At 41.6% G+C, this 24,204-nt stretch overlaps 1 protein-coding gene and 1 long non-coding RNA gene across 2 annotated transcripts in view; both read left to right on the forward strand.

The window, feature by feature from the left end:
• Positions 1–24,204, forward strand: part of LOC143808550 (uncharacterized) — a 1,160,439-nt gene that overhangs the window by 610,607 nt on the left and 525,628 nt on the right. The gene's annotated exons all lie outside the window — the stretch shown is intronic.
• LOC143809003 (uncharacterized) lies at positions 12,144–23,177 on the forward strand. The gene is made up of 5 exons (XM_077292182.1): positions 12,144–12,235; positions 19,737–20,051; positions 20,609–20,668; positions 21,557–21,589; positions 23,120–23,177. Exons 1-5 carry the CDS (start codon positions 12,144–12,146, stop codon positions 23,175–23,177), a joined length of 558 nt encoding a protein of 185 aa, XP_077148297.1.

Here is a 24,204-nt window from a genome sequence, read left to right on the forward strand (position 1 = left end):
ATTCTGGTTGTACAGCACTTTACACTGTGAATAAGGTCTTCCTGTCACCGCAGGACCTGTTGCAATACTTGTGTTTGGATGATTATGTAGCACAAGTTTTTTGTAGTTATCTATCTGCCTCAATTCTGTGTGACTTCAGGTACTCATGTAGGAGTTGGAGGCGCTGGGTAAGGAATAGAGCTGGAGTGACGGAGGTTTCAGATTCACAATTCTTTTGCATTGTGCTGATGGGAGGGTCATCGCAATTTGGTGCAAAAAAACCTGAATCGATGAATCCTTCCCATCAAGTATCATCAGTTCTTCAGGCTGGTGGAGGTGGAGTAAAGGTCCACATGGGCTAATATTCCTGCAGAACGATTTCAGGACCTAGTGGAATCTACTCCATGATGAATTGTTGTAGTTCTGAAGGCCCAAGAAGATCCAATGCACGACTAGATGGGTGATAATAAGCTGTTGGCTGAGTAGTGCCACATACCGCCATCTCGTCACTGGTGCAGGCTGCTGCCCTCTTTCTACGAGTGACTGCTGTATATCACACAAATCTATCACACACGCCAAGAGCACAGAGAGGTGACTACTATTACAATGAGGGCAGAATTACGAGTAAGAAAAGGATGGTATAATCAGTGAAGTCTCTGGCTTGTAGACACTGGATGCCATTTTAGAGATGGAGATCACGGGCAATTTCCCAGTTTGTCCACCTTTCCCTACTGCAAATTCCGGACTTGCTAAAAATTGAATGTGTAACTCTGTCACTACTATAATACATATAAAACTATATACAATGCCTTGAAAAAGTATCAGTAGTTCCAAGTAGCTCCAACATATTCCGCAGCCCCTTACAGTTTAACAGGTCATGCACAAGTCATAAAATCGTTAAAAATAATACAATAATTAAGGCAAAATAAGACGACCCTGCTTGGGAGAGTTTACAATCTGCATTGAAGTGGGGGGAGACAATGTTTTGATCGCCACTTATTACATTTTATTGCAGTGTTACAAAGACCCAAAAAAAAACCCCGTAATTCTGGCTTCTTTTTTTTTTTCTCATTACGCCGTTTACCCATCGGATTAATTTATTTTAAATTGTGATAGATCACATTTTTATGAACGTATGTGTGTGTGTGTGTGTGTGTGTGTGTATATATATATATATATATATATATTATGATATATTAACCTTTTGTCATTTTATACTGTATTTGCTAGTCTCCTTATGGGACTTGGAGCTGTGCTCGTCTATTGCTTGTGTGATACATAACAGTGCTGCAGAACTGCTATGTATAGTGACAACCATACTCTCCTATGAACACCATCTGGAGGCTGGCTTTCACAGGAGAATCATCATGACAATCACAAGGGTCTACAGCAGACCTCTGACATGGCGATCAATCGGTGCCCTGCAATCAGGTCACTGGTGTGTCGATGTACGTGTGGAATAACGCGCCCCCTGCAGGCGCTGGTTAAATGCCCCTGTTGGAGATTGACAGTGGGATTTAACAGGTTAACAGCCCTGGTTGGAGCGAGATTTAAATCAGCCATCATATGCGGGCTCAGCGTGCGAACCCGCATCAAAAAGGAGAGGCACGACTTTTTATGTACATGTATGTCTATGTGGATTAAAATCATTATAAAACCATGTATAATATCCTGTACACTTCACGAATACTGCCTACTTTGTGTTGCTGTATATCAGATAAAATCCCAATAGAGCACATTAAGTTTGTGGGTGTAAAGTGAAAACCGTGGAACAGTTCACAGAGTATATTGTGTCCATTATAGAGAGTTTCCAGGTAACAGTTGCTGTGAATGGTGATGTCACAGAGTAGCATGTGCGGGGCCTGCGCACTGTGACATCACACCTCTATATAAGGAGCTGCACTGCGGAATGCTCGCTGAGGGTTCCGTGGAGTTGGAGTGTGAGTACGCTGTGTCTGAGTCTCCTGCTCTCCCATTATTATTACTTTCTATAATTTTCTATTCCTTTCCTATGTTTCCTCCATATAATGTCCACGTCCTGCTCTTCTCTTATCTCCCTCCAGTCTTTACTCCTGATACTGAGCTTGGTGACCCCAATTTGTTTCTGAGTAATCATTGGTCTGTTATTACTGAATATAAACTTTCTCCTCTTATTTCAATCCATTTTCAGTGCGATTGTCAAGAGTTTATTGTCGATTGACGAGAGATTTTTGCATAATGGAGAACATTTCACGTCAGCTCATGGATGTAAGTCATGAATTACCACCCAGAATGAATGTGCAGAATGGGGAGAAGTGAATAATATAGATACTAAATAGAATCTCCATGATGTCAGCAGATATCAGTGTTATATTCTCCACTGAGATCTATAGAAGACATAGAGCGGGAGGTTATGACTGGTACATGGTAATTCCAGGATAGAAGTCTCATCATTATGGACCCTATGAGATAATCATCAGGAGAGTCTGATGGACACTGATCTCCCCCTACCCTAATGAAAAATGCATATATGCCATTTATGCTTTTTGGTTGCTGCATGGCCTAAAAAAAGCTGCTGTAATTTTTTTTGGAATGATACCCATGTAGAGGTGTAAGCTTTTTCCTCTCCGTTCTATTCAGCAGGCTTATATAATCCTCTATTGATTCTTTTGCAAAACATTCCATCTTACTGTACCTTTTCCCTGATTTTTTTGGAGTTTTTTTCAGTTTTTCCTTTGCTTTCCCCGTCTTTTTAAATTCAGTTTTTAACTGTTGTATCTAATAAAAAGTATTTTTTATTTTCAATTGTTCTTTTAGTCACTTTGTACCAGTATTGGTAAAAAATGTGGTATATTACATATTGAAGTGCTTACTGCCTAGATAAATAAGATTATGGGTTTTATATATGAAAGTGTGTATTTATGGAGAAATCAGGGCTGATTGTGACAGTCAGGTCAATGGTAGAATTACCTTCATCACACCAAATATTATTTCTACATTTACAGATTTCATCTTCCAATGAAGTTGATGATTTTCAGTAAGTAAATGTTCATAATGAGTTTATAATATCTAGAGACCTATATATTTTATCATTGGTTTTATTGTTTTATGTTGTTTTGGTCCCTTTGAATCTGAATTTCCTTAAATAATGAAATACAAATGTGAATAAAGAATTATATCTCCCATGTGTTATGTATTCTTCCACTTGTGCACTTATTCTTACAGGATTGGTGTTCATCCACATAATATGTAATTACCGTATATCTCTGTAATGTACTACTTATATTGTGTGGTCAGTGGCGTACAGCCAATAGTGACAAACCATGTGGCCACTATGGGGCCTAGGAATCTGGACGGCTTGGTGCCAGCACCAATCCACCCTCCCCCATGCTCCCTCCCAGTACCACATATATAGTGGGTACAGAAAGTATTCAGACCCCTTTAAATTTTTCACTCCTTGTTTCATTGCAGCCATTTGGTAAATTCAAAACAGTTCATTTTTTCACATTAATGTACACTCTGCACCCCATCTTCACTGAAAAAAAAACAAAAATGTAGAAATTTTTACAAATTTATTAAAAAAGAAAAACTGAAATATGACATGGTCATAAATATTCTTACCCTTTGCTCAGACACTCATATTTAAGTCATATGCTGTCCATTTCCTTGTGATCTTCCTTGAGATGGTTATACTCCTTCATTGGAGTCCAGCTATATTTAATTAAACTGATAGGACTTGATTTGGAAAGGCACACACCTGTGTATATAAGGCCTCACAGCTCACAGTGCATGTCAGACCAAATGAGAATCATGATGTCAAAGGAACTGGCCAAGGAGCTCAGAGACAGAATTGTTGTAAAGCACAGATCTGGCCAAGGTTACAACAGAATTTCTGCAGTACTCAAGGTTCCAAAAAGCACAGTGGCCTCGATAATCCTTAAATGAAAGAAGTTTGGGACCACCAGAAATCTTCCTAGACCTGGCCGTCCAGCCAAACTGAGCAATCGTGGGAGTAGAGACTTGGTGAGAGAGGTAAAGAAGAACTCCAAGATCACTGTAGCTGAGCTCCAGAGATGCAGTAGGGAGATGGGAGAAAGTTTTACAAAGTCAACTATCACTACAGCCCTCCACCAGTCGGGCCTTTATGGCAGAGTGACCTGACGGAAGCCTCTCCTCAGTGCAAGACATATGAAAGCCCGCATAGAGTTTGTTAAAAAACACATGAAGAACTCCCAGGCTATGAGAAATAAGATTCTCTGGTATGAAGAGACGAAGACAGACCTTTTTGGTGATCATTCTAAGCGGTATGTGTGGAGAAAACCAGGCACTGCTCATCACCTGCCCAATACAATCCCAACAGTGAAACATGGTGGTGGCACCATCATGCTATGGGGGTGCTTTTCAGCTGCAGGGATAGGATGACTGGTTGTCATTGAAGGAAACATGAATGCGGCCAAGTACAGAGATATCCTGGATGAAAACTCTTCCAGAGTGTTCTGGACCTCAGACTTGGCCAAAGGTTCACCTTCCAACAAGACAATGACCCTAAGCACACAACTAAAATAACAAAAGGAGTGGCTTCAGAACAACTCTGTGACCATTCTTGACTGGCCCAGCCAGAGCCCTGACCTAAACCCAATTGAGCATCTCTGAAGAGACCTAAAAATGGCTGTCCACCAATGTTCACCTTCCAACCTGACGGAACTGGAGAGGATCTGCAAGAAAGAATGGCAGAGGATCCCCAAATCCAGGTGTGAAAAACTTGTTGTATAATTCCCAAGACACATGGCTGTACTATCTCAAAATGGTGCTTCTACTCAATACTGAGCAAAGGGTCTGAATACTTATCACCATGTGATATTTCAGTTTTTCCTTTTAAATAAATTTGCAAAAATTATTACATTTGTTTTTTTCAGTCAAGATGGGGGCAGAGTGTGCATTAATGAGAAAAAAATGAACTTTTTTGAATTTACCAAATGAAAATTTAAAGGGGTCTGAATACTTTCCATACTCACTTTAGTTGAAGGCAAAGTTGGAACAATTCCTTTCTCCCTGAAGTCTTAGCGCAGCAGGCGCCATGACATCACAAAAAAGCATTCGCTGTGCAGTGCTTTAGAACACACACTGCAGAGCATTGGGGGAATGAGGGGAGGTGTCTTTTTTTTCTATTTTTTTTTTATTTATTTTTTTTAATCGGTGAGTATATTGTACTCATGGGGATGATCATACTGTGTGGGGGCCGTTATACTGTTTCAAGGGTTACATGGGGCCATTATACTGTTTGTGGGGATATGTGAGAGCTTTTATACTGTTTGTAGACTATTAATAGGACTATGTGAGGACCATTATACTTTTTGGAGGAATATGTGAGGACCATTATACTTTTTGGAGGACTATGTGGGGAGCATTTTTCTATTTAGAGGTATATCTGTGGGCTATTATACTGTTTGGAGGGCTATATAAAGGCTAATATACTGTTTCTAGTGCAGTGGGGCATTATACTATTTGGGGGGCTGTGTGAGGGCCATTATGCTGTATGGAGATCTATGTAGGGCCAATTCATATGTGTGGGGAGCCATTATATAATGAACGGGCCATTATACAGTGTGAGGGCTATGACACAGTGCTGTGGCCTATGTTGGTACCATTATACTGATTGTAGGACCATTATACTGTATTGAGGGCCATTATACTGTTTGAAGAGCCATCATATTGTGTAGAGGGCTGTGTCGGGGCCATGATATTGTGCGGAGGGTGGTGCCGGGACAATCAGACTGAGTAGAGGGCTGTGTCGGGGCCATGATATTGTGCGGATGGCTGTGGGGCCATTATACTGTGCTGGAGTCATTATACTGATTTCTATGTATGTCTATGGCTGGGGTTCTCAAATTCAGTCAAGAACAGAAACAAGTGTGTGCAGTCTATGGGGAAACATTTCCCCTTTTCATCATGCATGAGAAGTCTGGAGTCTCATAGCTTTTGCTTGCATTGTCAAAATGAGCTTTCTATTGTATAAATAATGCTGCAAAAACACTATGTGTGCACATGGCCAAAGACAACCTCTTCATCTCATCTCCTGGAGAAATAGTAGATGATACATAGTCGTGTCTTATACACGGGTCCCATCGTACTGACCATACAAGTGCTGTGTATACTTGTGGTATATGACGAGGTCTCGCCCCGCACCACCCCAGGACTCACATAGGAAATATGACCCTTACTGGAGATTTTATAACCAGGGACAATAGAAACTTTTTCTGGAATTGTGTGGATGTGACACTTGATAACTATCATTGTCTTTCTTTATTCTTGCAACAGATATATAAAGATAATATTATCCTGGTTCTCGGCATTCAGGGAAAAGCTTAATTTCCCCTAATGTTACAATTAGAGATACAGGATTATATCAGCAGATTGATGAGTGGGGACAAGACTGGTGACAAATTCCCTTTAAATCCATGTATTTACATGAGTGATGTGTCTTACTTCCTCTCTGTACTCCCCTGAGACGTATATACTCAGCTGTATAAAGACATATGCCGGCGTATGACAACTTTTCCAAATTGTCCCCCCTCCTATGACCCTTCTGTTATAATATCTCCTTTCTGGGCCTCTTCCTGTTATTAATGTCCCCCATCCTGGCTCCCTTCCTGGTATTATATCCCTCTTCATGGTCCCCTTCCTGGTATAATGTCCCCTATACTTTAAAATTTTCCCCCACCCTGGTATACTGTCCCCCATCATGGGCCGCATTCTGGTATAATGCCCCCATCCTAGGACCCTTTCTGATGTTCACTTCCTGGTATAATGCCCTCCATTCTGGTATAACCTCCCCCATCCTAAGCCTCTTCCTTGTATAATGCTACTCATCCTGGGCCCCTTCCTTGCATAATTCTACGCATTCTGAACCCCTTCCTAGTATAATGTCCTTCTATCCTGGACTCCTTTCTTGCATAATTCTACCCATGCTAGGCCCCTTCCTTATACAATGCTCCCCATCCTGTGCCCCTTGCTTATACAATGTTCCCCATTCTGGGTCCCTTGTTTGTACAATGTTTCCCATCCTGGGTCCCTTGTTTGTACAATGTTCCCCATCGTGGGTCCCTCTTTTGTACAATGTTCCCCATCGTGGGCCCTTTGTACAATGTTTCCCATCCTGGGTCCCTTGTTTGTACAATGCTCCCCATCCTGGGTCCCTTGTTTGTACAATGTTCCCCATCCTGGGTCCCTTGTGTGTACAATGCTCCCCATTCTGTGCCCCTTGCTTATACAATGTTCCCCATCCTGGGTCCCTTGTTTGTACAATGCTCCCCATTCTGTGCCCCTTGCTTATACAATGTTCCCTATTCTGGGTCCCTTGTTTGTACAATGTTCCCCATCCTGGGTCCTTTGTTTGTACAATGTTCCCCATCCTGGGTCCCTTGCTTGTAGAATGTTCCCCATGTTGGGTCCCTTCCTGATATCATGTTCTGCCGCTCTTTTCCAATACATTAAATTAAAAAAAATAAAAAAAGAATTCTTCTTATCTTGCTCCCATGACATGTGGCTTCCTCTTCTGTAGCTGACGTCAGTGTGCTGGCACAGGCTGTGCATGACGATACTACCATGTGCTGCTTGTGATTGGCACTCCGACATCAGCTGCCAGCCTCTATGACCGCGATTGTTACACCCTTGCTTCAATGTACTAACTAACTTCCAGATGTCATCTCATAGTTCTGTCAGCTCTCACCCTTCACCCAAACTTACTGTCATGAGATGAGATCTGGAAGTGTTTGTAAGTCAGCCCTGCTGTATCTCTTCACAGAGGCTGCAGAGGTCAGTGAAGAGAGGAGGATGTGTGCTTTTCTTCTCTGCATGACACTGTCTACTTATGATTGGTCAACCTCATGCAGGGGAAGAAGTGCGTGACCCCAGAGACAAATCTGGCATTTTTGATCCACTCTGTATATTACATGTGGCCGGTGTTATAAATCCACTGTATAGTATTTTATGTGCCTGGCATTATAGATCCACCCTTTATATTACATGTGCCAGGTGTTATAGTTCCACTAAATAGAATTATACAATATGTGCCTGGCATTATATATATATATATACTCTATATATTGTTGTACATCAGCTCACTTTACTGCACATAGAGGTAGGCACAGGAACGCTGTCTCTTTAAATCTTCCACTGGTTTATTAAAGATACTGCATAAACCAGTGCAGTGTTAGCAAAACAAAGACGATGTTTCTGTCCTAATGGAAAACCAGAACATAACGTATGGCACAGTCCATGTTGCTGCGGGGATCCGCCTGCTCAGGAACAGACAGCAAAAGTTCAGCTTTCCTTAGCATGAAAACACAGCTGTGGAGCTTGTATCTCCAGGACCACCCAACACTGAATGAGCCAGAAGGCTGAGTATTTATCCTCTGTACCCCACCCACTCTACAGATATTCACTCAACCTAGCTCTAAACATGGACAATTAACCCCTCTCAGCACTTAGTGTGCTGGAGCGTTTTCCTAGGTTCATATCACTGAAGCTAATAACCGCAGTGATACATATCTCCCCTCCAGTACTTTACCAGTGACTTTGTCAACATATATGTAGAATATTATATGTGCCTGGCATTATAGATCCACTATATAATACATGTGCCCGGCATTATAGATCCACTCTATATATTACATGTGCCTGGCATTATAGATCCGCTCTATATATTACATGTGCCCGGCATTATAGATCCACTCTATATATTACATGTGCCCGGCATTATAGATCCACTCTATATATTACCTGTGCCTGGCATTATAGATCCACTCTATATATTACATGTGCCTGGCATTATAGATCCACTCTATATATTACATGTGCCTGGCATTATAGTTCCACTTTATAATATTATATATACCGTATTTTCCGGCGTATAAGACGACTGGGCGTATAAGACGACCCCCCAACTTTACCAGTTAAAATATAAAATCTTCTTAAAAGTCGGGGGTCTTCTTATACACCCTATGTCGTCTTATAGGGCCGGTGAATATGTGCCTTTTGGGGGGGGGGGGGGGAGTGATCCTGATGCCGAGGGGGCGTCTCACAGGAAAGTGAGTATCCCCCATTACCTTATCGTAGCGGTGCAGCGTGGGGGTCTCAGTGCTGGGAGTGGCGGCGGCGGCTGCTGTACTCTGGTGCGGCGGCTGCTGTGCTCTGGTGCGGCGGCTCCTCTTCTGTGTGGGGCCTCTGTGCTGTGAGGTGGCGGTGGCGGCGGCATATCTTTATCCAGTTGGGGCTCCTCCGGCATCTCCTTAGCCCTGGAGGCCCCGCCGCAACTCCATCGGTGCAATGCAGCGGCCATTTTCCCGGAGGCAGCTCAATAGGTGCGATGCGGTGGCCTCCGGGAAAATGGCCGCTGCTCAGATTCAGATCTCGTCCCGAAATCTCGGGACACGAGATCTGAATCTGAGCAGCGGCCATTTTCCCGGAGGCCACCACATTGCACCGATGGAGTTGCGGCGGGGCCTCCAGGGCTAAGGAGATGCCGGAGGAGCCCCAACTGGATAAAGATACGCCGCTGCCGCTGCCGCCGCCACCTCACAGCACAGAGGCCCCACACAGAAGAGGAGCCGCCGCACCAGAACACAGCAGCTGCCGCCGCTCCCAGCACTGACACCCCCACGCTGCACCGCTAGGATAAGGTAATGGGGATTACTCACTTTCCTGTGAGACGCCCCCTCGTCATCAGGATCACTCCCCCTCCCCACCCACCATATACACCGGCGTACACGACGATTCCCGGCGTATAAGACGACCCCCGACTTTTAAGAAGATTTTCGGGGGTTAAAAAGTCGTCTTATACGCCGGAAAATACGGTAATTAATACATTGTGTATAGATTTCTATGTTTATAAGACCGACAAGAAAATGATATAATATTATATCACTAATAATATACCAGTAGTATAAATAATATGTCACATAAATGTCTCCTTTGTTTCTTCAACAGATTCGGGGCTAATGTCATCAATGCCAGGCCAGCATTCAGGTATTTATCTAGAAAAAAGAAAGAAAGTATACCAGCTCACCTGTCAGCATGTGTTGTGGGGGAGCACGAATATCATGTAGTCATCACGTGAGCAAAGTAGAGAAAAAAAAAATCTAGCTTCCAAAAGTTTACAAAAAGTTTACAAAAAGTTTATTATTAAGAATAAAATGCAAAGTCCAGTCCAATAAATCACATAGTAGTGAGTAGCAAGCAATGGTATGTTCTTTCTCAAAACATACCATTGTTTGAAACGCGTTGCTTGCTACTCACTACTATGTGATTTATTGGACTGGACTTTGCATTTTATTCTTAATAAATTTGTAAGATTTTAGAAGCTGGATTTTTTTTTTCTCTATTTATCTAGAATCTCCCATATTCCTCTGTTCTTACAATATTAGTCTTGTATATAAAGAGCAGCAGGAATAATCCTGGTGATACTTCTTATAGATGATATAAGGTTGTGGCCAAAAATGTTGAGACTGACATAAATTTGGGTTTCGCACAGTTTGGTTCTTCAGAGTTTAAGATCTTTTAGTCGGATGTTTCTATCATTATTGAAGTACAATTATCAGCATCTCACATGTTTTTAAACTTTCATTAACAAATACATCAAGTTTATTACTTAAAAATGGCCGTCATTCCACAGGATTTGGCCCAGAAACTGATATCCAACTGCCAGGGTTAAGGGCAGTCTTGAAAGATAAGGGTCAACACTATAACTATTGAGTCTTCTGACCAAAAGATTTAAACCTAAGAGAAAGCTTGGTGTGCTCTCTGCCTAGTTACGAGGTGCTGGTGTAATGGACCGTATAGGCCTTGTCATCAAAAGAATTCAAAATTCACCGTACACTCTCTTAATGCGTTTCAGATAAACTGTTCAATTTATTACAAAAACAGAAACTGGGAACACAAAGAATAGGAAAAGTGAAAAAAAAAATGATGTTTCTACCCATCCAGGGTCTTAATCATAATATCACTGATAAAACAAGAACAAAGGTATATCAGTACAACACAGTAAAACTTTACAAGAAAATGGTACATGATATCCCTTTCAGAAAATTGACATGATATCCCTTTAAGAAAATTGTGAAATAGCAATAGCAACATGATACCGAGTATATAAATGTGAAAATTGAAATCAATTAAAATCACAAAAAAACAGGAAAACATTAAGTCTTGTCATCAGGTAATAGTACTTTGGAAGTGGAGAAGGAAATTGAGTTAAGAAGGTAAAAGTAAATGAACTTTATCCGTAGTGTAGAAGATAGAAAAGGGCACATACCTGAGTATAGGAAGCCCTGAGGGACGCTCCTATATGTGCCCTTTTCTGTACTATTTTCTGGGATACCATGTACCATTTTCTTGTAAAGTTTCCGTGTGTTGTATTGATATACCTTTTGTCTTGTTTTTTCAGTGATATTATGATTAAGACCCTGGATGGGTCGAAACGTCATTATTTTTTTTTCATCATTTTTCCTATTTTTTGTGCCTTGTGCTCCCAATTTCTGTTATTGTAATAAATTGAACACTTTATCTGAAACGCATTAAGAGAGTGTGCGGTGAATATTGAATTATTTTTAAAGATTTAAAAACACTGAAGAAGAAAACTTTGTGAGAACCAAAATTTGTGTCAGTCTCAAAAGTTTTGTCACAAACTCAATTATAGAAATTTGTGAATCAATCATTGTAACTGGAGCTTTATTTTACAGACCAGACAGATTTCCAACCTGGGTCTTCTTGCGGCCAGATCTGGACACCATAATGTAAGTGTAAAAAACTTAAAAGAACCATTGTCCACTACCACAGAACATTCCACAGAACATTCAGAACATTCAGAACAACATTCTGAAGATTTCTCTGGTTATACCACATTGGAGAATATAGTTCTAGGTCTTAACACAATTCTTAGTATCTCAGGCAAACCTGAAAACATGACTATAAACCAGTAAGAATGTAATATAACGTTATATTCAGTGGTGTACCGGTAATAGAAGCAGACCAGGCAGCCGCTGTAAGGCCTGGTGCTAGTGCCACCACCGCGCACCCTCATTCCTCAATGCCAATACATTTGAAAGCAATGATGGAAGAGGAGCCGTTCGCTGACACTCCCTCCTCCATGATTCTCTCTGTGCGTCTGACGTCTCAGCGCAGCGGGCGCGATGAAGTCACTACGTTACACCTGTTGTGCCGACCAGCACCAAAGATCAGACCACATGCTGCAGAGACCTGAGCAGTGGGGGAACAAGAAGAGGTGAGTATTTTTCTTTTATAAATTAACTAGCTGTACTACCCGGCTTCGCCCGGGTTAATGACTGCTGTTAGCAAAATAGAATGTGTTAACAAAAATTTATTCTGCACACAAAAACCACAAAACAAATAGATAGAAATGTAATTATTAAAAGGCAAAAACTAAGCAAATAGAAGCATTTCACAACATATATTAGCTTTGTTATACTGAGAATGTCTTTGTTGCCTATATTAACCAATCAGAGCTCAGGTTAATTAACTGTAGCAAAATAGAAGCTGAGCTGTGATTGGTTGCTATTGGCAGCCTGATAAATCCCCAGCCAACAGGAAGCCCTCCCCCCTGGCAGTATATATTAGCTCACACATACACATAATAGACAGGTCATGTGACTGACAGCTGCCGTATTTCCTATATGGTACATTTGTTGCTCTTGTAGTTTGCTTATTAATCAGATTTTTATTTTTGAAGGACAATACCAGACTTGTGTGTGTTTTAGGGCGAGTTTTATGTGTCAAGTTGTGTGTGTTGAGTTGCGTGTGGCGACATGCATGTAGCGACTTTTGTGAGATGAGTTTTGTGTGGCGACATGCGTGTAGCAACATTTTGTGTGTTGAGTTGCATGTGACAGGTTAGTGTAGCAAGTTGTGTGCAGCAAGATTTGTGCATGGCGAGTTTTGCGCGTGGCGAGTTTTATGTGTGGTGCATTTTGAGTATGTGCAAGTTTTGTGTGAGGCAACTTTTGCATGTGGTGCAACTTTTGTACATGTGGCAATTTTTCTGTGTGTGCAAGTTTTGCATGAGGTGAGTTTTCCATGAGGTGAGTTTTGCACGTGTGGCGAGTTTTGCGTGAGCCTAGTTTTGCATATGGCGAGTTTTGCATGTAGCTAGTTTTGAGTGGTGACTTTTGTGTTTCGACTGTTATGTGGCGAGGTTGGTGTGTGTGTGTGGTGAAATGTGTGCTGAGGGTGGTATATGTGTTCAAGCACGTGGTAGTGTGTGGCGCATTTTGTGTTTGTGTTCATATCCCCGTGTGTGGTGAGTATCCCATGTCGGGGCCCCACCTTAGCAACTGTACGGTATATACTCTTTGTCGCCATCGCTCTCATTCTTTAAGTCCTCATTGTTCACATCTGGCAGCTGTCAATTTTCCTCCAACACTTTTCCCTTCACTTTTTCCCCATTATGTAGATAGGAGCAAAATTGTTTGGTGAATTGGAACGCGCGGGGTTAAAATTTCACCTCACAACATAGCCTATGACGCTCTCGGGGTCCAGACGTGTGACTGTGCAAAATTTTGTGGCTGTAGCTGCGACGGTACAGATGCCAATCCCGGACATACACACATACATACATACACACATTCAGCTTTATATATTAGATATACCTGTATGTAATCTCCTGTATATAGTATATACCTGTGTGTCATCTCACCTATATATAGTATATATCTGTGTGTCATCTCCTGTATATAGTATATACCTGTATGTCATCTCCTCCTATACATAGCATATACCTGTGTCATCTCCTCCTGTATATACTATATACCTGTAGGTAATCTGCTCCTGTATATAGTATATACCTGTGTGTCATCTCCTCCTGTATATAGTATATACCTGTATGTCATCTCCTCCTGTATGTAGTATGTACCTGTATGTCATCTCCTCCTCTATATAGTATATACCTGTGTGTCATCTCTCCTGTATATAGTATATATCTGTGTGTCATCTCCTCCTGTATATAGTATATACCTGTGTGTCATCTCCCCTGTAAATAGTATATACCTGTGTGTCATCTCCTGTATATAGTATATAGCTGTATGCCATCTCCTCCTGTATTAGCCCTCGTTCACACGTTATTTGGTCAGTATTTTTACCTCAGTATTTGTAAGCTAAAATGGCAGCCTGATAAATCCCCAGCCAACAGTAAGCCCACCCCCTGGCAGTATATATTAGCTCACACATACACATAATAGACTGGTCATGTGACTGACAGCTGCCGGATTCCTATATGGTACATTTGTTGCTCTTGTAGTTTGTCTGCTTATTAATCAGATTTTTATTTTTGAAGGATACCAGACTTGTGTGTGTTTTAGGGCGAGTTTCGTGTGTCAAGTTGTGTGTGTTGAGTTGCGTGTGGCGACATGCATGTAGGGACTTTTGTGAGATGAGTTTTGTGTGGCGACATGCGTGTAGCAACTTTTTGTGTGTCGAGTTGCATGTGACAGGTTAGTGTAGCAAGTTGTGTGCAGCAAGTTTTGCGCATGGCGAGTTTTGCGCGTGGCGAGTTTTATGTGTGGTGCCTTTTGAGTATGTGCAAGTTTTGTGTGAGGCAACTTTTGCATGTGTTGCAACTTTTGTGCATGTGGCAATTTTTCTGCGTGTGGCAATTTTTCTGCGTGTGCAAGTTTTGCGTGTGGCGAGTTTTGCACGTGTGGCGAGTTTTGCATGTGGAGAGTTTTGCGCGTGGCGAGTTTTGAGCGGCGACTTTTGTGTTTCTACTTTTATGTGGCGAGGTTGGTGTATGTGTGGTGAAATGTGCACTGAGGGTGGTATATGTGTTCGAGCACGTGGTAGTGTGTGGCGCATTTTGTGTGTGTGTTCATATCCCCGTGGTGGTGTGATTATCCCATGTTGGGGCCCCACCTTAGCAACTGTACAGTATATACTCTTTGGTGCCATCGCTGTCATTCTTTAAGTCCCCCTTGTTCACATCTGGCAGCTGTTAATTTGCCTCCAACACTTTTCCTTTCATTTTTTCCCCATTATGTAGATAGGGGCAAAATTGTTTGGTGACTTGGAAAGCGCGGGGTTAAAATTTCACCTCACAATATAGCTTTGACGCTCTCAGGGTCCAGACGTGTGACTGTGCAAAATTTTGTGCCTGTAGCTGCGACGCCTCCAACACTTTTCCTTTCACTTTTTCCCCATTATGTAGATAGGGGCAAAATTGTTTGGTGAATTGGAAAGCGCGGGGTTAAAATTTCACCTCACAACATAGCCTATGACGCTCTCGGGGTCCAGACGTGTGACTGTGCAAAATTTTGTGGCTGTAGCTGCTACGGTTCAGATGCCAATCCCGGACATACATACATACATACATACACACACACACACATTCAGCTTTATATATTAGATGAGTATATTGTGGAGGCCATTATACTATTTGGGGGGCCACTTAGGAAGCAATCATAATAGAGGGCTACTTGGTGGGCCATCATGCTACTTAGAGGACCTCTCGGGGTCCATTATATTATTTGCAGGACTGTGTGGGGGGGCAGTTATATTTTGTGTAGGGCTGTGTGAGGGGCAGTTATACTGTGTGTAGGGATGTGTGAGGGGAAGTTATACTGTGTGTAGGGCTGTGTGAGCGGCAGTTATATTGTGTGTAGGGATGTGTGAGGGGCAGTTATACTGTGTGCAGGGCTGTGTGAGGGGCAGTTATACTGTGTGTAGGGCTGTGTGAGGGGCAGTTATACTGTGTGCAGGGCTGTGTGAGCGGCAGTTATACTGTGTGTAGGGATGTGTGAGGGGCAGTTATACTGTGTGTAGGGATGTGTGAGGGGCAGTTATACTGTGTGCAGGGCTGTGTGAGGGGCAGTTATACTGTGTGCAGGGCTGTGTGAGCGGCAGTTATACTGTGTGTAGGGATGTGTGAGGGGCAGTTATACTGTGTGCAGGGATGTGTGAGGGGCAGTTATACTGTGTGCAGGGCTGTGTGAGGGGCAGTTATACTGTGTGCAGGGCTGTGTGAGCGGCAGTTATACTGTGTGTAGGGATGTGTGAGGGGCAGTTATACTGTGTGTAGGGATGTGTGAGGGACAGTTATACTGTGTGTAGGGATGTGTGAGGGGCAGTTATACTGTGTGTAGGGCTGTGTGAGGGGCATTTATATTGTGTGTAGGGCTGTGTGAGGGGCATTTATATTGTGTGTAGGGCTGTGAGGGGCAGTTATACTATTTGGAATGCTGTGTGGGGCAGTTATATTCTGTGTAGGGCTGTGTGGGGCAGTTATATTGTGTGTAGGGCTGTGTGGGGCAGTTATATTGTGTGTAGGGCTGTGTGAGGGGCAGTTATATTGTGTGTAGGGCTGTGTGTGGGGGGGCAGTTATATTGTGTGTAGTGCTGTGTGAGGGGCGGTTATACTGTGTGTAGGGCTGTGTGGGTTTGCCATTATACTGTTTGGAGGGCTAGTGGAGGATATTATACAGTGTGGAGTGATAGTTTTGGCCATTGTAAAGTGCATGAGCCATTATACAATGTGAATGTTGTATAGACCAACATACTGTATGGAGGGCTGTGTCAGGGCCATCATACTGTGTGTGGGGGACTATGGGCGCCATTATACTATATTATACTTTGCAGAAGGGGGCTGGTACTGTAGAGTCATCATATTGAGCATGTAGAGGGAACTGTAGAAGACTTTCCTTTGGGTATATCTTACTGTGTTTAGGGGCAGATTTGTTGGCATCATACTGTCTGGGGGCCATGGAAGGGGTATCCTAATGTGTGGCAACACTAAGGGGCCTCAGTAGGGGCAAAATTACTTTATACGGGTTGCAAAGTTGCGAGATATTTGCTTCTGTGACCCCACTGTATATTATCAATTTTTGGTGGGAGAGGGTGGGCTATGGCAATTTGGACTTGTGCTATGGGGCTCCATGATTTCTATTCTATGTACACCCCTGGTTATATATAATATACATCCTGTAGGGGGACAGCAAAGAAGAAGACATCTATAGAATAACCTATTTCTAGTGTAGCTAATAGATAAGTTTCATCTAGCTTTATTAATGAGCCTACAATTAAAAGACAAACAGCACGACTCTATATCTCCATAACTATCTTTTCACCCTTTCGGCATCTTTTTCACTCCCCTGCCACTGTTGGGCACAATAGGGCAGACAGGAAGAGCCATCGACGAGCAGGGGCGCCAAAGCGCAGGTTATAGGGTGCCAACCTCCGCTGGCAGGCAGGGCGATTTAGGCCATATATAGGGACAGGCACCTCCCCTGGGTGCTTTCATATTTTAGTGCATTGGTGTTGGTGTTTATTCACATATTTTTGTGTATATTTGATTTAAATATTATTAATAAAATTGAAGTTTTATATTCACACATTAGAGTCTAGCGGTGATTATAATTACGCCAATGAGCCCTAAACACATTAAATATGTTCACAACTGTAATAACCTCAAGAACTTATTCAACAGGCTATTTGGTGTGAAAAGTGAACTGTAAAAAATGTGAACACAAAAACTAAAGAAAAAACAGTTGTATTTTTTTCTATATTTGTGTTGTAAAGAAAAATTAACTAAATTATGTAGCAATTTCTATGTACCCTACAGAAGAGGTAAAAAAATATATAGTTTGTCAGACATGAGACAAAGCTTCATACAGCCACATAAATGAAAAAAAAAAGATGGCTGGTCATTCCGGTTTTTTCATGCCCATTTATCGGGTTAATGACAGTTTTACATCAGACATCCCCATTAGTGATCACAATAAACATCTCATCATGGATAATCTCAATGTCAGGAGAAATATTGCGCGCAGCGGCAAATTTTAGGCCACGCCTCTGACCACACCCATTCTTAAGTAGTCACACCCATATCCACGTCCCAACCACACCCATTTAGCACTGCTGATCACACGGTGTCATAAAGAATAATTATAAACAAAAAAATATGGCCACACAGTGCTCCATACTGTATAATGGCCACACATGATGCTCAATACTGTATAATGGCCACACAGTGCTCCATAATGTATAATGGCCCCACAATGCTCCATACTGTATAATGGACCCACATGATGGTCCATCCTGTATAATAACCACACATGATGTTACATACAGTATAATGGCCACACATTATGCTCCATACTGTATAATAGCCACACATGATGCTCCGTACTATATACTGGCCACACAGTGCGCCATACTATATAATGGCCACACAATGCTTCATACTGTATAATGGCCAACATGATGCTCCATAAAGTATAATGGTCCCTCATGATGTTGCGTACAGTATAATGGCCCCACATGATGCTCCATACACCTCGCACACATGCAGCTCCGCTCCATAGACCTCGCACACATGCAGCTTCGCTCGGTACACCTCGTACACACGCGGCTCCACTCGGTACACCTCGTACACACGCGGCTCCGCTCGGTACACCTCGTACACACGCGGCTCCGCTCGGTACACCTCGTAGAACATGCGGCTCCGCTTAGTACACCTTGAACACACGCGGCTCCGATTTGTACATCTCATACACATGCGGCTACGCTCCGCACACACAGCTCCGTACACCTCTTACACACACGGCTCTGCTCACATCGTAGTACTGCACAGACTTCTCGATACCTGATACATCGATCTGCAATCACAGCAGCAGAGGCCAGTAACAGAGGAGGCTGTCAGTGTCCATCCCACCATGCTCAGCCCCACTCATTCCAGGCATGATAAGCCAGGCATTAGCGCCACTGCTGCTTACATTGACGCCCAGGCTGTGTCCGGCAGGTAAGAGCCCTGGTGTTAGATGCCAGTGTACAGTCGGGGCTCCTGGCTGTAGATGTGTCCCACTCCCAGCAGCTCTGCTTACAATGCAGGCAAAGATTTCAGCACCTACACACACACAATGACACCCCCCACCATGACACGTACCTCAAAAATGTCCCCTCTCTCTCCCTCTGAGCTGTACCGCGCACACTGGAAGAAAAACAGACTGCAGAGGAAGGGGCGTGGCCTCATGCAAGGGGGCGTGTCGGCTGCTTCTCCTGCTGTCTGCGGGAGAAGCAGAGTCCCGTGCGGGACTGCGGGGCAAAGCCTGAAAATCGGGACAGACCCGCAGAATGAGGGACAGTTGGGAGCTATGGTGGTGTAGCATGAGAGGACCCCAGGTGCAGTTGTTCTGGGCACCAAAGTCTGTGGGGGCAAAATTTCCCCTTTCCCCCCCATCATGCACAAGTATTCTGAAGTCTCAAAGATTTTGCTGGTATTGTAAAAAGTAGCTTTTAGTTTGCATAAAAAATGCTAAAGACAACAAGACAACCTCTTCCCGCCTTCTGGAGAAAAATAGTAGATGATACATAGTCGTGTCTTATACACGGGTCCCATCGTACTGACCATACAAGTGCTGTCTTTACTTGTGGTAAATGATGAGGCCTCGCCCCGCACCACCCCACGATCCACATAGGAAATATAGAAATTTCATAACAAGGGACAATAGAAAGTTTTTCTGGAATTGTGTAGATGTCACAATATCATTGATTCTCACTGGTGCTGTATTCTTCTATTATAACCCCGGATTATACTATCCGATAGTATCTGAACCATCTAGACTGGACACTATAATGTAAGTGTATAGAATGAGGGACGGAATATATTATGTCACATCAAAAATCCCCACTAGTGACCACAATAATCATCTGTCTGTGGATGAATCCATCTCCACGAGAAATATCTTTGGATTTCTGTATGTGATGCTTTATATCTTTAATAGTGAGGAGGATGAAGAGGAGGACACAGAGGAGGAAGAAAAGGAGGACAATGAGGAGGAAGAAGAGGAGGACATACAGGAGGAAGAAAAGGAGGACATACAGGAGGAAGAAGAGGAGGACATACAGGAGGAAGAAAAGGAGGACATACAGGAGGAAGAAGAGGAGGACAGAGAGGAGGAAGAAAAGGAGGACATACAGGAGGAAGAAGAGGAGGACAGAGAGGAGGAAGCAAAGGAGGACAGAAAGGAGGAAGAAGAGGAGGACAGAGAGGAGGAAGATCAGGAGGGAAACCCACCAGATACTGATGATATGAGTGGGTAAGTGGAGAGATATAATGAGATGATTATACACAGACACTATCAATGGTACATTATAGAGAGGATATAAAGTATGGCGGCACATGTACCCGGCTGTGGATATAATATCTTCTGCCAGTTCTACCATGGAGCCACCGTCCTCTCTGTACTCCCCTGAGATGTATATACTCAGCTGTATACAGACATATGCCGGCGTATGACAACTTTTGTGTAATAGATAATATAGCGGGCTGTGTTATTCTATATAGCATCTAATATTTGTAGGATCAAGGGAGGTTCAGCATCCAAAAAATCTTCAATTAAAAGTCCATCTTATAATAAATCCATGGGTCATGCAAATCGCAATCTTAAAACCATTTTAATATACAAGCAGATGCGTTTAGCTCAAACAATCATATTCATTCCTCTGTTTATAGAGTGTCGATAGTGCTAACTAACTTTTAGATGTTATCTTATATTTGTCTTCTCTCACCCTTCCCCCAAACTGACTGTCGTAGCATGAGATCTGGAAGTGTTTGTAATGATACATAACTCAGCTCTGCTGTATTTCTTCACAGAAGCTGCAGAGATCAGCGAATAGAGGAGGATGGTTTATTTTCTTCCCTGGTCAACCTCATGTAAGTGAAGAAGTACATGATTCCAGAGACAAATCTGGCATTATAGATTTTCTCTATATACAGTATTATATGTGCCAGGAATTACAGATCCACTCTATATATAGTATTATAGGTGCCAGGCATTATAGATCCACTCAATACATAGTATTATAGGTGCCAGGCATTATATAGCCACGTTATATATTACATGTGTCAGGCATTAGAGATACACTCTATATAAAGTATTATATGTGCCAGACATTATAGATCCACACTATATATAGTATTATATGTGCCAGGTATTATAGATCCACTCTATATATAGTATTATAGGTGCCAGACATTATATATCCACTCTATACATTACATGTGTCAGGCATTAGAGATACACTCTATATATAGTATTATATGTGCCAGGTATTATAGATCCACTCTATATATAGTATTATAGGTTCCAGACATTATATATCCACTCTATATATGGTATTACATGTGCTCGGCATTATAGATCCACTCTATATATTACATGTGTTAGGCATTAGAGATCCACTCTATATATTACATGTGTTAGGCATTAGAGTTACATTCTGTATATAGTATTATATGTGCCAGGTATTATAGATCCACTCTATATATAGTATTACATGTGCCCGGCGTTATAGATCCACTCTATATATTACATGTGCTCGACATTATAGATCCACTCTATATATTACGGGTGCCAGGCATTATAGATCCACTCTATAGTATTATATATGCTTAATGCATTGTCTATAGATTTTTATATATGTATAAGAATAAGACTGAAAAGAAAATCTACAATCTATTATATCACTATTAATATTATACCAGTATTATAAATAATATAATGTCACTTAAATGTCTCCTTTGTTTCTTCATTGGGTTCAGGGCTAATGTCATCAATGCCGTGCCAGAAATCAGGTATTTATCTAGAATCTCCCATATTCCTCTGTTCTTACAATATGAGTCTTGTATATAAGGAGCAGCAGGAATAATCCTGGTGATACTTCTTATAGAAGATATAAAGTTGTGGCCACAAAGTTTGAGACTGACACAGATTTTGCTTTCACAGTTTGCTGCTCAGAGTTTTTAGATCTTTTAGTCGGATGTTTATGTTATTACTGAAGTTCAATTATCAGCATTTTATAAGTTTTCAAACTTTTATTGAGATGTACAATAAAAATTTTTATTGAGGTAGCGAGTCAGCCAGAAAAATCTCTGTAATTACAGTTAAGAACAGAAGTGATAGAAGTATATTATTAGTTAGTTTGCAAACATAGTTCATCTGGTTAACCCATAAAGGTATTAATAATAAAATAATCTTGTTATTTTTTGGCATAAAATTATTTAGATAAAGTTTCATTGACAAATGCACCAAGTTTATTAGATAAGAATGTGCTCTCGTCAGTCAGGATTTGGCCAAGAGGTCGATATAATTTGCCTAATTCCTCTGAAGCCCTCGATCTCCTGTAATAAAAATAAAATAAAAAAATAACAATATACCATACCTGTCCGTTGTTCTGTCCCATGCCGTAATCCATGTCTGGGGGATAAATAATTAGTTCTCAACATGGACAATGCCAAGATGCGACCGTCCAGGCTGAGAACCACTGGGGAATGAGATGCTGTGACGTCACTGAGGCTGTGTTCCCAGCCGGCCTGAACTGCAGTGACCTCAGGACCGTGGTAAAAAGTCAATGATGGGATCACCGCAGTTCAGGGTCAGTGTCTTCACAGACGATCACCGTTTTTCTCGGGGGCTGGTATTTTTAGGCTGGCAAGGGGTAAGAATACCAGTTTTGGCCGTAACTTGTAAGGAGAGGGCTAGGGATAGGGTTATGGCTAAGTGTAGGGCCAGGGTAATAAAGTGGATACATTTAAGAAAAATGGTGATAAAAAATAAAAAGTTAAAAAACAAATAATGTGTAACATTTTTTAAAGTTGTATGTGTCATTTAAAAAAGCAGATTTTTTTTTTTAAATTAAATTTGTTATTTCAGCGAAAAACTAGAAATTCAAAGGGCAAACGATTACATTTCTTTTTTGCTCAAAACAGAATACATGTGCTTGAGAGACATCAGGATCACTACTGGTCTGGTGGAAGAGACTGAGGGAGTGCTAACAATTCATGAGTTAGAGGGCACAGAATACTGCCTGGCGCAGAGAGTTGGCACCAAAACTGCACAAATGCTGCATATTCAATTGTTGTCTTTAGAGGAACATGGATATGGGCGATGGGTTATCTTACTAGTTACTAGAGCATGCCCAGCCAATATTTACCCGGTATCACTCATGTTCCGCTAGTCTCACAACATAAGGGATTTCTATGTAAAGAGTAGAAGGAATATTCCTGGTGATACATGTTATTGATAATACGTTCTAGACATTTCTGGATCAGCCATTGTGAGTGGACTTGTGACTTTTTGACCTTGTGACTTTTTTTTCTATATAGATCAGATACAAATAAACTCTCCACCATAGCAAAGTGGCTAACGATGGACATGTTATAGTAAGTATAGAGAATAAAAAGGAAATACCTCCTCCAAAACCATAGAACAACCTTCCACAGAACCTCCCACAGAACCTTCCATAGGACATTCCACAGAACATTCCACAGAACATTCCATAGAATATCCCGAAGCTTTGTCTTTCTACAATACAGAGGATAATATCGGCCTGATTTAAGGGGTTACATCACATTTTACATCAGACATCCCAAGTAGTAATCCCAATAATGGGAAAAATCTAATCCAGTGGGTGCAGAGTAAAATTACAAATTAGACCATGTCATAAGGAACTCCACAACTATTCTATGCAAAGGAGCCAAAAAAGATGGGTACACAATAATCACAGTCATGATCATGAATGCATTTAACCCATCAGTGACCAGGCCAAATTCACTTCTTTCACATCTGACCAGTGTCACTTTATGTGGCAATAACTCTGGAATGTTTCAACATTTCCCAGTGATTTTGAGATTTTTTGTGATGCATTATACTTTATGTTAATGGTAAATTTAGGTCGATATGTTTTGAGTTTATTCATAAAAACATCAGAAATTTGACAAAATATTCAAAAAATTAGCAATTTTCAAACTTTGAATGATTTTCACTTTAATCTAGATAGTCACACCGCACAGAATAGTCAACAAATAACATTCCCCCCAAGTCTGCGTTACATCAGCACCATGTGTAAAATGTCTTTTTATTTTGTTAGGATTTCAGAAGGTTTAAAATGTAGAAGCAATTTTTAATTTCTTTCATGGAAATTTACAAAACTTAGTTTTTTAGGGACCGATTAATTTTTTTAGGTGTAATTGTAGGTCCTATATATTGGAAAACCCACTAAAGTGATACCATTTAAAAATAAAAGTGCCCCTAAAGATATTAAAAACTGCTGTCAGGTAGTTTATTTATTAAGTGATATGAGACGGATGAAAATGTTCATTTTTACCACCTAAATGTTACTAACATCTTAACAGACCCTTATAGCCGGCAGACCCTTAGGCCGTTACTTTGTCATAAATTGCCATGGCAA

Source organism: Ranitomeya variabilis, chromosome 2 (assembly GCF_051348905.1).
Source record: "Ranitomeya variabilis isolate aRanVar5 chromosome 2, aRanVar5.hap1, whole genome shotgun sequence".
Lineage (NCBI taxonomy): Eukaryota > Metazoa > Chordata > Amphibia > Anura > Dendrobatidae > Ranitomeya > Ranitomeya variabilis.

Bases quoted from the DNA above. Each gene is read 5' to 3' on its own strand.
- LOC143809003 (XM_077292182.1), top strand. From the start codon at position 12,144: ATGAAGTCACTACGTTACACCTGTTGTGCCGACCAGCACCAAAGATCA. The intron at 12,236-19,736 runs GTGAGTATTTTT...TATCTTTAATAG, and splicing joins CAGTGGGGGAACAAGAAGAG to TGAGGAGGATGAAGAGGAGG. The intron at 20,669-21,556 runs GTAAGTGAAGAA...CATTGGGTTCAG, and splicing joins TCTTCCCTGGTCAACCTCAT to GGCTAATGTCATCAATGCCG.